Source organism: Chinchilla lanigera, unplaced genomic scaffold, assembly GCF_000276665.1.
Source record: "Chinchilla lanigera isolate Chin_1 unplaced genomic scaffold, ChiLan1.0 scaffold00160, whole genome shotgun sequence".
Classification (NCBI taxonomy): domain Eukaryota; kingdom Metazoa; phylum Chordata; class Mammalia; order Rodentia; family Chinchillidae; genus Chinchilla; species Chinchilla lanigera.
Window position 1 is genome coordinate 623,920 of NW_004955561.1, and position 17,232 is coordinate 641,151.

At 44.5% G+C, this 17,232-nt stretch overlaps 1 protein-coding gene across 4 annotated transcripts in view; it reads right to left on the reverse strand.

The window, feature by feature from the left end:
• Positions 1-17,232, reverse strand: part of Srgap3 (SLIT-ROBO Rho GTPase activating protein 3) — a 223,058-nt gene that overhangs the window by 11,768 nt on the left and 194,058 nt on the right. For all 4 annotated transcript variants that reach the window (XM_005413003.2, XM_005413001.2, XM_013509102.1 and 1 more), the window contains 4 exons: positions 10,961-11,095; positions 8,226-8,331; positions 7,825-8,052; positions 4,267-4,346 (listed from right to left, as the gene is read on the reverse strand). In XM_005413003.2, coding sequence (XP_005413060.1) covers positions 4,267-4,346; positions 7,825-8,052; positions 8,226-8,331; positions 10,961-11,095 — 549 coding nt within the window. The remainder of the gene's footprint in view (positions 1-4,266; positions 4,347-7,824; positions 8,053-8,225; positions 8,332-10,960; positions 11,096-17,232) is intronic.

Genomic DNA, 17,232 nt, shown 5'->3' on the forward strand with positions numbered 1-17,232 from the left:
ATATTCGAAGACATTTCTTTCTCTTCTACATCTTATCCTAAGTTCTAGTTCTGTTTCCCATGAGCCCTTCCCTTCCTTTCCCATACTTCTGGTTTTTCTTAAACTTTTAAGAGGTCAAAAAGATGTGAGTGTACAAAATGTGACACTTAATTTTTAAGGGTTCCAGAATCCTCAAGTTCATTGCAATGGACTGAATTGTGTCCCCTTCAACATTAAGAAGCCCTAATAACCAGTGTGATTGTATTTGGAGATAAGGCCTTTAGTTCAATAGTTAAGGTTGAAGTGCTAGTGAATACATTGTAGGACCCTAATCCAATAGGACTGGTATCCTTATAAGAAGGTGAAGAGAAACACCAAGACATCTCTCTCTGCATGGACAGAGGGGAGAAGTTGTGGGCAGACACAATGAGAAGGCAGCCATCTACAAGCAAGGAAGAGAGCCCTGCCCCCAAGTCAACCCTGATACAGCACCTAGATCTTGGATTTCTAGTTCTCAGCTGACAGTGACTGTTACAACCCTGATTATAATTACTAATGGACTTAGCTTGCTGGAGAGGATCAGAGAAGAAACCTAGGTGGCAGAAGGTTTTAATGACACGTGTAAGACCATACAGCTAGTGATATTTGGGAAAGAGACTTTTTGGGGAGCAGGGGGACTGTGTCTACTATTTATTTAACATGTGTCATAGTCTGTACCCTAAGAGGTGCCCATACTTGCTTTAAAAATTTATATTTTAAGGCAACCAGAAAGATATTTAATTATTAATTAATTAACTTTTATTTGCAGTGCTGAAGATTGAACCGAGGCCCCTGCACATGGTAGGCAAGTGTTCTCTCATTAAGCCATATCTTTGGCTCTTTTTTCTTTGAATTTTATTTTTCAGGTGGGCCTCACTAAGTTGCCCAGGCTGGACTCAAATTTGTGGTTCTCTTGCCTCAGTTTCCCAAGTAGTTGGGATTGCAGGCATCTAGCACCATTCTTTTACAGAGCAAAAGGATAATAAAAGCAAGCCTTTCTTTACCTAGCCTACAGACACCTTCCAAGTGCTGACCTCCTTGGGACTCTATCTGCTCCATTTGTTATGGATGATCTTGTCTCCACCCATCTACCTGCCCATCACATAGTTAAGATTAGAACACCTGACTTTTGATCTGTGTGATCTTAGCAATGTAGTTTTCCTTTCTAAGCCTCATATAGATGAAATTATAGAGTTATAAAGCACAACAGCTGAAATAAAAAAAATTTACAAGAGGGACACAACTAAAGACTTGAATAGGTGGAAGAAAGAATTAGTGAACTTGAAGATATATAGACTGAGATTATGCATGCTGATGAATGGAGAAAAAAGAATGAGGTAAAGTAAACACAGCTTCAGAGAAACTTGGGCACTACTAGGTATAATGAATACCAAAAATGAAAGAAGAGGCAGTTAGAGTAGAAAGAAATGAAGAAAAAATGGCTAAAATCTTCACAAGTTTACTGAAAAACACAGCCAGGAAACTCAACACAGCCAGAAAACTCAATGAACTCTAAGCAGAATAAATGTAAGAGAGCCAAACAGACAAATCATAATAAAAACGGTGAAAATCAGATACAAGGATACAATCTTGACATCAACAAGAGAAAAACAAGCCTTCAGTAAGATTGACAGCTGATTTCTTTGTGGAAACTATGGATACCAGAAAGTAGTGGAATATCATAATCAAAGTGCTTGAATAACTGTCAACCAAGAATCTGATATCTAGTAAAATTATCTTTCAAAAATTTAATGAAAGAATTTTCCAAGTTTTAAAAAACTGAGAAAATTTGTCACTACTAAAACCATCTTACAAAAATACTAAGACTTTTTCAGGCTGAACACAAGTGATCATCTATTATAATTTGAAAGTATATACACAAAAACAAAGAGTACTAGTACACGTGATGAATAAAAATGAGGACATAATATATCCAAATTTATAGGATTCAGCTAAAGCTATGCTTAGAGGGAAGTTATAGCTATAAAATGTCTGTACTGAGAAAAAATATTTCAAAGGAGTAACATGCACTTCTACATTAAGATACTGAAAAAAGTACAAACTAAACCTACAGCAAGCAAGAGGAACAGAACAGAATTTAATGAAATAAAGAATAGAAAAACAGGGAAAGCCAACAAAATCCAAAGGTGGTTGTTTGAAAAGAAAGATTGATGAAAGTGACAAGCCTTTGACTAAGTAAACCAAGAAGCAAAAAGATGGCTCAAATCAGAAAAGAAGAGTCTTCAGAGGGCATCTGTTCTGCCCTTGGGCCAACTTCTTTCCTCCACCAGCTGCCATGGTCTACAGTGTCACGGCTCAGCTCTGAAACACCATCCCTCCCTGTCAACACAGAGTTGCTTTTCCTAGTGGAAGAGGAGAGGCTGACAGAAAGATCTACAGCAACAGGAAGTTCTGCACTGGTAGATCAAGGGAAGTGGGAAAAGGATTAGGAGTAGAGAGGAGGAGGAAAGGAAAAGGAGAGGAAGAGGGAGAAAGGCAAAAGTAAGAGAAGAAAAACCAGGGACTCAGAGAGATACCAAGTGAGAGAAATCCAGAAATAAAAACAGTCTACAGCCACACCACCCTGAACGTGCCTGATCTTGTCATAAATAAAAAGAGCAACAGATGGAGAACAAGAGGAGAGAAGGAGGAGTGCAGAGGGAGGAAGGAAGGAGGAAGAGGGAACAAAGAAGAGTTTTGAGGGAGGGTCTCATTAAGTCACTAGGTTGCCCAGACTGGGATTGCGATCTTCCTACCTTAGCCTCCCAAAGTGCTGGGACTGCAGGTGCTTGGCATCCTAAGCAATGATTTTTTAAAGTAAAACTACAAGACAGGTGTAATGGTGCACACCTGTAATTGAAGCTACTTGGAAGGTTGAAGTAGAAGGATTATAAATTTGAATCCAGCCTGGGCAACTTAAAGAAACCCTGATTCAAAATAAAAACTAAAAAGGTTAGGGGTATAGCTTGGTGGTAGAACATCCCTGGGTTCCATCTCCACTACTAAAAAACAAAGCCAAAACCAAAGCATGGCATGAAGACAGGAAGCACACCCTCAGTCCATGTTATGGTTTAAATCTGTGTGTCCCCCCAAAGCCTCAAGCAGCCATGGGGCAGGCTTTTAGAGTTTCATGGGTGTGAGAGCTACACCCACCCTGGGGTGGATAGTTTACATATGTAAGGGAGAGGAAGAAGCTGCTTGAGGGCATTCCTTCCCCATTCCGACCTGGTATGTGTTTTGTGGCTTTTGCTGTGTTCGGACACCATGAGCTGTAGCTCTCTGCCATGTGTCACTCTGCCTTATAATCTGCCAAGTAAGGACTAAAACCTCCACAAACTATAAGCAAAATAAACCTTTCCTTCCTTAATTTTGGGCGTCAGGTATTTTGTCCCAGCAACGAGAGAAAAGTAACCAAGACAGTCCATATTGGGCTATATGATCACTACTATGGCACCCTGCCACTTACCCAGCCTGAGTCCCTTCCTCTGTTAAGAGAATAAATTATACTTTACAACTACATTAGCATAAGAACAAATACAATCCAGATGGAATATCATATTATTTATTCTGAATTTAAAAGAAATTAAGACATTTCAGTGGACCTCTAAGATATTCCAGGCCAGCTCACCAAATGGGTAGGCTGGCCAGAGCCCATGTCCCCTGAATGCCATGTTCCCTGTACAGTCCAGGGAAATTTGCAGACAAACTGACTCTTTTTCCTTGTCCACAGGGGTGGCAGGATTGGCAGCTACTTCAGCACCCCACCAGTCTTTTCCCACACACTGTCCGAGCCTTTACCCCAGTCTTCATGCTGGAGTGGCCGCTGTACTATGGAGGCACCTGTCACCTGGCACTACCACTCTGCACCATGAGGAGCTGGTGACAAGGCCACCAATTTTTCAAGGTTTCGTGACAGGCTGGGAAGTCCTTGAGGACCTGCTTCATTCATTGCCATGTCTTGGGCCCCAAGACAGATCCTCCAGGGGGGGATAGCGGGTGCTTCCTACCTGAAACTCTTGTCCCTTAAGATTTACATGTGGGCTAGCAGGACACACGAGGGCAGATGTGGGCTGGGTGTGGAGTGTGTGAGGACCTGCTCAGTATCAGGGCCTGAGGCATGTGATGAGAGTAGTTCTCTGGGTCCTCACCTCTTCTGAAGGATGTGTGTGTAGGTGTGGTAAGCTGGAGGCAGGAGGCCACATGAGGGGCTCACAGGTAAGGCCCCTGGCCTGGGCTCCCCATACTCACCTTCATCACTAGTGTGAGGCTCCGTGCCATTGTCATGGTCAACTTCATCAATGGTCCCTGGCTCACTGTGTGGGCTGTCACTGCAAGGAAACACACGGAAGGGACTCATGATAGGGCTGGCTACCCTCACAGTGCTTTCAGCTTCCCACGGGCAGCAAGCCTATCACCTCTGGGCCCTCCCACAGAGCTGGCCCAGGCTCACATCTGTCTAACTTTCTATCTGACCACCCTTGGATCTTCTAATCGGACACCATTCTGAGCACCTCTCTCAGCTCCCTCCTTGCCCTGGAACTTGCTGGGCTACCTTCTCAGTGAAGATGGTCAGTGCTTTCGATGTGTTCCCCAAAGGCCATGTGTTGGAGACTTTATCCCCAACACAACTAGGTTGGGAGGTGGCTCTCCCCTCATTGATGGGTTGATGTGGTTATCACAGCCATGGGTTAGCTGTATGAGAACAAGCTGTTACCAGCACAAGTTTGACCTCTTGGCTTTTTTGTCTTCTGCTGTGCCATGGGATGATGCAGCACAGATGCTGGCACCATCTTCTTAGATTTCTAACTTCCAGAACCATGACTCATACAAATTTCTGTTTGCTTAAATTACTTAGCCTCAGGTATTCTGCTATGGAAACAGACGACAAACTTAGACAATGCTTGCATGTTCTATAGGATCTAGACAGTGATCAGGCCCCAGCATCAACCACCAGAAGGTCCTCAGGTCAGAAAAGAAAGGAGCCTGGGGTTACTGTGAGTCATTTCACCTGGGCTGGCCCCACTTATCCCACAGTGTGGTGGTCCCTGCCTTAATCCCAGCTGTGAGAGACTGAGACAAGAGGATCACAAGTTCAAGGCCAGCCTGGATAACTTAGTGAGACCCTGTCTCAAAATGAAAAACAAAAATGGTTGGGGATGCAGCTCAGTGCAGAGGCCCTGGGTTTCATCCCCAGTTTGGGGTGGGGTTGCTGGGCAGTGCACACAGGCTACCATGGCATGCCCTAAGCGTGTCCTGCAATTATGTCACCTGACTCCCCAGGCTAGACTATAAACTTGCTGAGACCAAGTGTTCACCCAGTCAGTGGGTCAGGTTCACTGAGCCACTGAGGAGTGTAATGTATGCTGCTGTGCTAGGCAGGAGGGTGCCATGATGGGAGGGGGCAAGACCTATGACTGCACTGCTTACATGCAGGGAGGGAGACAAGAAAACAGCCCATGAAAATAGGCCAGTAAATAACACAGTTGCAAGTTGAAATAGTGTTGTGTAGGAAGTGAGCAGAGACCAGAAGAGCAGAGGAAGTCTATATAAAACAGTCAGGAAAGCCTTCTCAGAGAAGGTGACACTTGCAGTGCCATTTAAAGGGATAGGGACTTCAGTATGAAAAGCTCTCCATTGCCCCCTGGATCAGGTCCAGACTCCACGGTGTCCAACCAGGGACCCTTGTCCCTCCCACACCTGTGCCACACATAGCACACCAGCCACACTGACCCATTTGTCCCTTTACTGAATTCTCCAAGCTTAGAACCTTCTCTTCCCACCCCTTACAGAGCTGGCTCCAGTTACCCTGCTGTCAGCTTAGTCCCTAATTCCAAGCCCTTCCCAACCACCCCACTCCTGGAACCACTTGCCTCTGGCTCCATCACAGCTCCCTGCACCGGGATCCCATCCCCACCCCCAGTACAGAACCTGGACCACAGCAGAGCCTCAAGGACCATTTGTCTGATGAATTCATGCTGCCCACTGTGCTGAGCCTTCAGCCAAATCTCCCATTTTGGCTTTGAAAACATTTCCAAAATTACCATGTAATTAACAATTTTCCAGTCTCATGGGAAGCAAATGGGATTGAGAAAAGCGCTATTATATATGGCTCTTTGGTAAGATCTAAGGACTGTGGGTCCCTTTAGTACAAACCTATTGAACTAAGGAAAAAGAACTGGCATTGACAAAAAATGAGAGAAGGCTTCCCTTTTATAGAAATGATGCTTCTAACTTTGAATGCTTCTGTTACAGAGCAAGGACATGCTTGTTCTCAAAGGCCCCCAGTAAGGACAGAGCTGTGATCAGACCTCACACACCCCGGGTTTCCACGTGGGGAGGTGCATGTGCAGGGCAATGGAGCTGGAACATGTCCCTTCTCTGAAACAGCTGCTCGCATCTGCCCCCAGCACACAAGTAACTTGAGAGTCCAGGGGTGCTTTGCAGTCAAACCCTAATTCCCTCCAGGTATCTGGCTAGTGGCAGTGTGGGTAAGACCTCAGTACACTGCTCAGTGCTGTCCTGGGTTGGGAATTAAAAAGCAGTAGCTACTCTTTGACCAGTCCCTTTCACTTGGTGTGTCGAATTCCACTTCTTCAGTGCATTTTTTATCCTGGAGTATTCTTTTCTTTAACTAAAAAATTTAATTGACATACAAAAACATAAAAGAGTACATATTTATGAAGTACCATGTGCTGTTTCAATACATATACCAAGTCTACACTGTATGTATAATATTTAAACCAGCACAAATATACCCAATCTCCTGAACTTGTGTGTGTGTGTGCATGTGTGCCTGTGCGTGTGTGTGTTGTGGTGCTGGGAATTGAAGGGACCTTATACATGACCTGCTCCACCACTGAGCCCCACCCCAATTGCCAATCAGGGTTTATGGTAAAAACACTCCTTTCTTCAACTTTCTGAAACATAAAGTACTTTCTCATTACATATTGTTATCCCACACCCTGCACTGCATTTTAAAATGTTTCCCTGTCTTCACACTTTCAGGTCATAGCCTGGGGAAGCCCTGACTTTGCACAGCTTCTAATGTGTTTCTCCTGAGACAGGGTGTTGGCAGAGGCAGCAGGTGCACAGAGGCGCCCAGCTAGTGACTGCTGCCTGGGGATGACACAGAGAAGCCAGCCCATCCTATCTTAAAGAGAGACCTCTTAGGCAGGCGGGTACAGAGGTGGCAGTATCATTTTGGCTCATGAGCTTTGGGGAGATTACTCTCCCCTCTACTTCCTGAGGTGGGCCTGCAGCACACTTGGCCAGCAGCAGCGTTACCTCACTCCCCATGTCAAGGCCTCACCAGACCCAAGCATTTCTCTGGCTTGCATTAGCTCATTTGGGAAAGACAAGCTCCTTTTCTATTGAGGATACTGGAAAACAGGTTTTAAAGCTGGAGCTGCTGGCTACCTTCTCACAACCACAAAGGGAGAGACTGTGTATGAGCACAAGTGAGAACAGAGCCAAGGGATGGAGACAGAGGGTGAAGTCCTAGACCCGGCCATACCTGAAGGGTCCAGCTACACCTAAAGATGTCCCTGTACCCCGACTTTCTAGTTAAGTCAACCAATAATGTCATGTCTGGCTTAGGGCAGTTTGAATCATATTTCTGTCCACTGTTACAAACGCATTCTTCACTGATGCACCCATCTCTCACATAAGGCTGCTGCGAAGCTCAGATGAGAAAATGTACATGGAAGTACAGGCTCTGAAGCAGCAAGAAAGCAAAGGGCTTCTTGCTGTTCTTGTTCAACAACAATGACAAGGCTAATTGTAACATTCAGAGGAATGACATCTTACCAATACTCTTCCCCTCCAGCCATGCATTTTTCATACACGGGTCCCTCGAGTTCCCGGGGGCTGGGGAAGATGGCTTCGTGATGGATGATGATGGTTTTGATGACTTCATTGACGTGTGCCTGGCAGGACACAGGGTCCTGCCCATCAGGGATGTGCATGAGGGTGGGCCCGAAGCAGATGGCCAGGTTGTAGGGATCCATCATGTTCTCGTCGCTATACTGGGAGAGGCTAGGAGAGAGGAGGCACCCACACGTCACCTGGGAGAGGCAAATCCTCCCCTGGAGTTTCTTTCTGGGAGGAGGGGACTCTGTTTAAGTCCAGGAGGACTGCGGGAGCCCTAGGAACCCCCACCCAAAGGAGGCCAGGGTAGACGCCAAAGGGGCCCTTGGCCAAGCACTCACTGGTTGAGGAAAGCAAAGAGGTATCTCATGACCACGACGACCACACGGGGCAGGGTGACGAGGATTTGCTGGATCTGGTGCACCCTCTCAGCTGGGTTCTCCAGTTCTGCAACACAAAGGGAGTTTTTAGGGTGCCTTTTCTCCTCAGAGAGCAGAGTCCCACCTCAGCCTGGGTGGATCCTGTCCCCATCTCTGTTCTCAGTTCCAAAATCCAAATGTGATCCTGGCCTGACCAATCAGAGCATCAAATCCCCAGTCAGGCTTGGGGCTTGATCTACTCAGAACCAGTCAGATTCGATCCTCAGCAAGGAGCAAGAGAAACCTACAGAGAAGTGTCTGGGATTTGGGTTGAGGGAAGTCTGAGCAGCTGGGAACTTCCAGGAAGGAGGATCATGCCTAAGAGAGAAGCTGGCCCAGAAACAGAGGAAGGATATGTTCCTGCTGATGCTAAGGGTCTGAGTCCAGCTGGACCTAAATTGTTTAAGTCCATGGCCCCACACATTCTCTTTTATGGGTTATTGCCAGTCTGAGTTTCTGTCATATGCACTCTGGGACTTCTGATAACACAGGCAGGAGTCATGTTTTACTAAGCTAGTAGTTGCTCAGGAAAAAAAAACGGCGGATACACAGCCAGTTGTTGAGCTACCTCCTGGCCAGAAGGCTTGGCAGAGACGTAAGACCTGGAAAGACAGGCATTGTTGTGTTTCTGAGCTCTGCTGGGGCTGGAGGCTTGGGAAGAAGAGACAAGTGCTCCTGGAGATGGAGAGCTGGTGCTGCCGAAGCTCTGGAGGTCATCTGCAGGACTGACGTGCAGAATGATATGCTGCTTTTCCCAGTAATGTTTTTGTGGCACAGATGCTCTCTTCAGCCTCCATGTCCATCCTGCCAGCCTCACCCCCAGCTGCCATCCCTTTCCCAAGTGTCTGAAGATGATCTGGGGCAGTGCTTCTCCAACAAAGAGATCCTGACACATCAGATTGCTTGCACACCAGTAGGGCATCCTCTGGGGTGTCATGGTGACTGGAGGGCAGTACTGGAACCTGGTATCCACGGGTAGTTCTACATGTCCTAAATTTGCAGGACATGAAATAAGGCATCTCTCTGCCCTAAATTCTAAAAATACCACAGAGGGAAACCCCACATTGGATGTCCTGTCTACTCCATCACTTTCAGGCAAAGGATGCTGCCACTCACAGGCCTGTGCACACACTGGTCCCCCTCACTCAGTTCCAGGGCAGTCAGTCTGTTATTACTCAAAATTAGCTCCCCAAGCCACACCCCAGCCCCTCCATGTTCTTGGCTTCAAGTCCTTATGCCTGAGAACCAGCTCCCTTCCTATTAATGTTGTTTTTTTCCTAAGTACATTTACTTAAAAAGGAAACTTTATACCACTCTGTTAATGGAAATGAGGGTCACTTTTCATAATTGGATGTTAACATAAAAATAAGTAAACAGCTCCCTATCTATGGGGGATAAATTCCAAGACATGCTGGGCATGTCTGAAACCACAGCTATCACAAACCCTGTGTGCACTGTGTATCTCTACACATGCCTACCTTTGGTAAAGTTTAATTCATAAATTAGGCACAGGAAGAGACTAATGATAACAGTGATAAGATAGAATAATTACAATACTGTGCTGTAATAAATGTTATTTAGAACTTATGAATTGCTTATTTCTGGCATTTTCCACTTAACATTTTCTGAATTCAGTGGACTGTAGGTAACAGAAACTTCTAGAAACTGAAGCCACGGATGGGGGTTGCACAATGAGGGCAAAACAATGTCACCAAGTTACAGGTGGACATTGTCTACAGAGGTCTGGAGACCTTAGACCTTCGCTGTTTAGAAGGGAGGTTGATGTATGAGGGTTTCTCCTTGACATAATCACAGGGTTGACAGGAAACTGAGGAGTCTTTCTCAGGATGTGATTCAAGTCAGGCAATGTCATGGCCCAGGCAGAGGTGACATCCTTGCTCACTCAGGCCCATGCACAGACACAGGGTTACTGCAGGGTTCTGGAGACATTGGGCTCAGCAAGTGACACAGGGCTCAGAGAGAATTGGGCCTTTGTGGCCTGAGAATTCTAAGACACAGTGCAGAGCCTGAAGCAGACCTGGAAAAATGAGCAGCAGGTCATGACAAAGGTAGATGGGGACAGGAAAGGCCTTTCATACAATGGAAGATGGACTCTCATGCCTAACAATGGAAGAGGAGCCTCCCAGTCAACTTACTGTCACCATTTCTCTGTCTGTCACATTCCTGACTTGACCCCTAAACTGTCACAGTTCTCCATCACCTAAAGTAGAAATCTCTGGAACCCCTGCAAGGCCTGATGGTCCCCCCTCTTGCTCCATCTTATTCTTCCAGCAGCTTGCACCATGCACGAGCTGGGACACCCTCCCACTGGTCCCCCTGTCTCAGTCTCCAACTCTTCCCAGGATTCCCGCATCCACCTGTCCTGCAAGATGTGCTCAGATCACTCTCAGGTCTAATCTGTGAAACCAAGCCTCCTTCTGCATCTTCTCTGAGCTCCTTGTACTGGGCAGGGAGTTTGCCAAGCTGGGTAGCCCTCTCTCCATGAACCACATGGTCTCCACAACTAGGCACTGAGTTCTGAGGACAAGAGCCACATGTTTAATATCCCTCCTGTGCCTAGCAAGGTGATGAGTCCTCAGGGCAACTTCAACTCAGATCTGACCAAGAAATGATCCTTCCACCTGGGAAATACTTACTAATAGTAGATATCAAATCTTGAAACCTTTCCTTAGGAAAGAGTGGGTTTTCCAGTCCTCGGAAATACAGTTTTAAAACACCAGCAACTGAATTGATATCTCGCTCATTTTGATCATCCACAAGCGGGTCTTCACCTGAGAGAAAAAGGAGACATTTAGATCAGGAGATAGGGGTGTGCAGATGACAGAAGAGGTGACCCGAGCCCAGCCTGAGGTGGAGGAAAGACAGCTGCAAAAAGCCTCCCCAGTATATGATGTCCCTACCCCAAGTTTAAATTCTTCCTGCAACTTCCTGTTGAAAATATTCAAAGCTACAAAGAAAAGTGAAAATAAACTAATGCACATCCATTGCCCTTCACTTACCCTCATCTTGTACATTTGCTTTATTCCTTTCCTATTTACATTTATTGGGCCTCAAAAGTTTGAAAGCATTACAGACATCACAACATATCACTGCAAAGTATTTCCACAAGTTTCTCCTGAGAACTAGGGTATTCTCATATAACCCACTAAGAGGCTTACACTAAGAAAATGGACAGTCATTCTGAACTGCCATCTCGCAGGTGGTCCACACCCAACCTCTCCAATTGTCCTACAATGTCTTTTACAGAATTCCCTTCAAAGTCTACCATCTGATCAACATTCACAGACCTCATCTGGTAGATATGCCTCTTGAGCCCTTTAAATATAAAATAGACTCTCACGGTTTTCTGTTTGCTTGTTTTTAATATTGACCCTTTTTGAAGCACCCAGGCCAGTTGTCTTGTCGAATTACCTCATATTCTGAATTTGTTTAATTGATTTCTCTTGACTAAACACAGGCTAAATATTTATGGCAAGAAGCTAAGTGTAGCTTCACCTGTAATTTCAGCATCCTGGAAGGCTAAGGCAGGAAGATCACAAATTAGAGCCCAACCTGGTCAACTTCATAACTTAGTGAGAGCTTGTCTCAGAAAGGGGGTGGGTGCTGGGTAGCACCTCAGTGTGAAGGTCTTTGGTTCAATACCTATTACTGGGAAAAAATTGTTTTCGGCAAGAACACTTTGTGGGTGATATTGTGAACACCTAACCTCATCCCACTGGGAGACATGCATGGCAACCTGCCCTGTGGCTGGGATACAAGGTGTGATCTGTGGGCTCTTGCAGTGGCCTCCAGAGTTCAAAGGCATTTATTTCCCTCTTTTATAATAAATCAGTGATCTGAGAAATGATGCTGTAGTATCCTGATGCTTTGAGACTGTTTGCATGTCTCTGTGCTCGACATATTTCACCCAAAGGTTTTAGCGTCCGCCGATGGTTTTTGCCGAAATTAACTGTTGTGGGGGGATAAATGGTGATTTTTCTGTTTCTGTCATTTCTTCTACTTTTTCATCTAGCGTTCTTTTGCAAAGAAGAGTTTTCCTGGTGCACTTTCATCCCTCACTCCCTTACTTGTTAACATCTTTACTGGCTTGCTTGTGATTTTAATTCCATGTATAATAAGCCATTACCTCCACTATTTCTTGGGAGACTTAAATTGTCCCATATTTGTCCAGCAAGAGTGCTCTTTTATGTCCTTTTAATGGGATCTCCAGTGAATGTCATTTTCTGGGCAAAAGAGTTTCCCCAGGTCACCACTTTTGCTATGGTTTGGATCTGAAATGTTCCCCAAAGGCTCCTATTTCAGCACTCTACTGATCCACCAGCGGCAGGGCCTCACACTTGCTAGGCCAGTGAGTTACACCTGAGCTATGTCCTGGGCCCAAGGCTCATGTTTGAAAGATTTGGTTCCTAGCTATTGGAAGGTGGTGGAACCATTAAGAGACAGGGCCTAATGGGAGGAAGTTAGGTCCCTGGGGTGGTGCCTTCACAGGGACACTGAATCCCAGCCTTTTCCTGTCTCTCTCTTTGCTTTCTGGCTGCCAAAAGGTGAGCAGATACTTCCACTAACCCATCATAAATACAGCAGCAACTGTATACCTGTTTTTCCTATAGTGAAAATTTTGGCTTTTTAATAACAGTAACAATTCATTTATCTGACTTATCCTAGAATATGCACAATGAGTTTCAAAGTTTTAATAAAGTTATTACTACTAACAGTAAATTATTATGTAAAAGCTCGGATGTGTTTCAAGAACTTTTATTTTTGTTCTCATTTAGGTTTTGTTCCTTAGACTACATCCTGCTGAAGAGGTATGGGTAGAAGATGGAAAGTAAGTTGGGTGGGTAAGGTGCCTGTAATTCCAGCACTTTAGGATCACAGGTTTGAGATGAACCTGGGCCACTTAATGACTTAGTGAGACCTTGTCTTAAAATAAAAAATAAAAAATGGGTTTGCAATGTAGCTCAGTGTGAAGGCCCTGGATCAATGCCCAGTTCCACAAAGAACAACAACCATGCCACCGAAACCAGAAAGTAGAGCAGCAGTTGCCTATAGGCTTGGGCCATGGTTCGGTAGACACAGGAAGTGACCTCACATGGGTAGAAGCTTCTTTCAGGGATGGTAAAAAATATGTGAAATTGGATTACAATGATGACTACAGAACTTGCAAATCTCCTAGGAACCATTGAAGCATTAGGACTCAGCCTGATTTTGAATTAACTTTATAGCATAAGGAAGCAAGATGACAAGCTCTCTCTCTCTCTTTATATATATATATATATATATATATATATATTTTTTTTTTTTTCTTGGCACAGGGAATCGAACTCAATACCTTGCACTTGCCAGGCAGGTGCTGTGCCACTGAGCTACATCCCTGGCCCTAAACATATATGAAATGTATACCTTAAAATGGATGAACCTGTGGTAAGTCAGTAAAGCTGTTAAAAATGTAGGCTCATAGCCCATGTTCAAAAGTTACTCTCTGTGGTTATGAATTTGGTGCACAGTGCCTTATTTCCATTTGTACTCGATTACAGGGGTTGAATTTTTTAGAAATCCTCATTTAAATGTAAAGTTTGAAAATATTGAGCATTTGCACAGTCTAAAAGTCAAAACCAGACAGAAAGCTGCTGTGTGAGGAAGCATCCTCTCATTCTTCTGCCTCACATGCAGACACTGTCATCAGTTTCTGGTTTGTCCTATGTTCCTTCTGCATCTGTGGATTCGACCAACAGCAGAAGGAAAACATGCCAAAGAAAAAGTTGTGTCCATATTTCTCATTAGACATTTTTCTTGTCATAATTCCCTAAACAGAGCATAACAACTATTTATACAGCACTGATGTTGCATTGTTATTAGTAATTGGGACTTTTAAACAGCAGGTGTTCTTATTTTCAAAGTGGGTTTATTGTAGACAACATAGTTGAGTTTGGTTTTTAAACCCAACTGACCATTGCTGTCTTCTAATTCCTGCATTTATACTACTGATGTTCCAAGTAATTACTCATATAGTTGGATTAAGATACAGTATTTGTTACTCTTTTCTACTTATTGCTGTTGCTCTTTGTCCCCGTTTTTATCTTCTTTTTCTTCCAAATATGGTTTGATTTGAGCATTTCATATTTTAATGTATCTCTTTCTTGAGCATGTAGTTATACTTCATCTTTTGTGGTTAACCTAGAGTCTGACAACATGCATTTAGAACTAATCTACGCTCATACTAACACTGTACTACTTCATGGATAGTGTAATTTATAATAAAACAATTAGAACTCTTCTCTCCCAGCTCTTATATCACTGCTATCATTCATTTAACTTATATACGAGAACACAAACAGACACACACATACAAAAGTATCCATAATTTAAATATCAATTAATTCACATAATTGAAACTCATTGCTATTATTATGAACAAACCATTATGTTAAGAACTGATCAGTTAAGAATTGGAAAATGAAAGTTTGTATTTTATCTTAAAAAATGAAGTATATGGGAGAACTGCATAGATTCTATGCAAATACTACACCATGTTTTATAAGAGACTTGAGCACCAGAGATTTGAGTATCTTGGGGTGGTGGTAGGATCCTCAAACCAATCTTTCACAGATGCCAAGCAACCTACACAGGGTTTCTGTTATTTCCCCTATTTCTTATATAAAATGTAACATACTTGTAGATAAACTTGCCTCTTCATTTAACAAGAAAATGAGCTAATGTGAATAAATGAACCATGAACACCTTAATTCACAGAGATCTTCCTCCTTTTAAATGGCTGCAAAGTCTATTTCCTGGACAGCCTTTAATTTCCTTGGCCAATCTTGGATGGCTCAGTCCTTGTAAACACTGCTGCAGGAAGTGTCCTTTGTCATGTGCGGAGGCACGGATCTGTGGCTGGATCCCAGTGGTAGGTTTGCTGGGTTGCTGAGAAAAGTACATGTGTGAGCGTGTGTGTGTGTGTGTGTGTGTGTGTGTGTGTGTGTGTGTGTGTGTTCAAAGAAACTATATGGACTTACATTTTATTTCATTTCATTTCATTTTATTTTATTTTCTGAGACAGGGTCTCTCTATGGACATCAGGCCAGCCTTGAATTCATTATGCCCTCGAACTCATGGCAAATGTCCTGCCTAAGCCTCCCAACTGATGGGATTACAAGCATAACGCCACCATGCTGGGTTCTATGTATGGTTTTACCAGTTGGAGACAGCCACAGCCTGCTGCCCTGAGCTGTACCGTGTTATCCTGCCACCAGCAACTCTATCACGAGACGTTGTCTGGCACATCTATGGCATGTTGCCAACTAGAAATGAGAAGTGGAATCTCAGAATCTCTTAGCCAAGGATGCTAAGCCTGCTTCCTTAGGGGAGAGAAGGCAGCAGGGAGTAGTCAAATGCCTGGAGCAGTACCATGGGCTTCTTCTCTTCCCAAGCAGCCCCAGACACCTGTGTAGGTCTGGCAAACAGGAATAAAAGAGCTGGAAACTCATATTTGGATCTCTTTATTCTACTCAAGAGAAAATGAATGTGATACTGGCAAGGGCTCTTCTGGTCTCAGTGTGTTTTTGTGTGAATTAGAGCAAGCTCCCCTTTTTTCCTGGGTCAGAGCTCACAGCTGACACAGCAGAGCCATGCTCAGCTCCTACCTACCCTCTTGGCTGGGAACCCTTGTGGAGGGCCCAGCCTGAATCCCAACATGTGGCAGCCTGACACAGTGTTCCATAGGTTAACTTTTCAGATGTCCCTACCAAAGATGAGGCTGTTTGCCCATAAGATTTCCTTGTGGGAAGGAAGAGAAGAGAAAACACATTAAAAAATAATTGCCTGCACACACAGAGCACTTCTCAAGTGAGAAGCACATTTGTGCACGTGATCTCCTGGAATCCTTACAACAGCACTGCATGGCCCTAAGGGACGCTTGGTTTCAGCACCATCTTCTCCTGAGGGAGAGATGAAGCGCTGGCAAGTGAAGCAATGTGCGTGTGCTCTCAGTTAAAAACAGACACTGGTGGCTCCCAGGTGTCACAACACCTGAGAGGTATCCTCCTACCTGGAACTGTCAGCTCTGGCTGCCTGTCTGCATGCTTACCTGCCCGCCCATCCACCCACCAACCCATCCATCCATCTATCCATCCATCCATCCATCCATCCATCCATCCATCCATCCATCCATCCATCCACCCACCCACCCATCCACCTGTCTGGTTCATCCATCCATTATCCACCTATCTATTCATCCATCCATCCATACATACACTTTCTTTCCTGCTTTCTCTCCTTTACAATAGAATCCCAACCTTTTTTGATTTTGTCTTTTTCAAGCAAAAATTTTCTATAAAATCCCAGTATACCAAGCTAAGATGTCCCAACTGAACAGGAGGGTGGAGGGTGTGCAAACCCTACCCCTTCGCCCTCCCTGTTGCAGCCTGAGGAATGCAAAATCAGCACTGTTTCCAGCTGCTTCCTATTAGTCCTGCTTCATACTCATGGCCTCAGGATTCAAAAACACATGGATATTTTTCTCCATTTTCCTTATAAGTATGACTAACACACATGTAGATACACACACACACACACATGTACGTGCACATGAACGCACAAACACCATCTGTTTTTTTCTGCCTCCCAGAAAGTGCCCAGTGCATAAATGGAGCCACAAGCCTTCCTGCCTCTTTGCCTGGGCCTCTGCAGGCTGTACATTCTGGTCCTGGGAGGGAGCAGACTCCTACAGTGGAAGATGAGCTGGGTTGCTTGTATGAATAAAGGCTTTTTCCAGGAGGAAAAGAAAAGTGAAAGTTCCAGGCAAGTATGAGAGGAAGCTTTGTAGACACTGAGTTAGCCGATATCCTAAAGGTGTGGCTCACTCTTCCCCACATCCCTTGGGCACTACTACTGCTATATCACCAGGGCA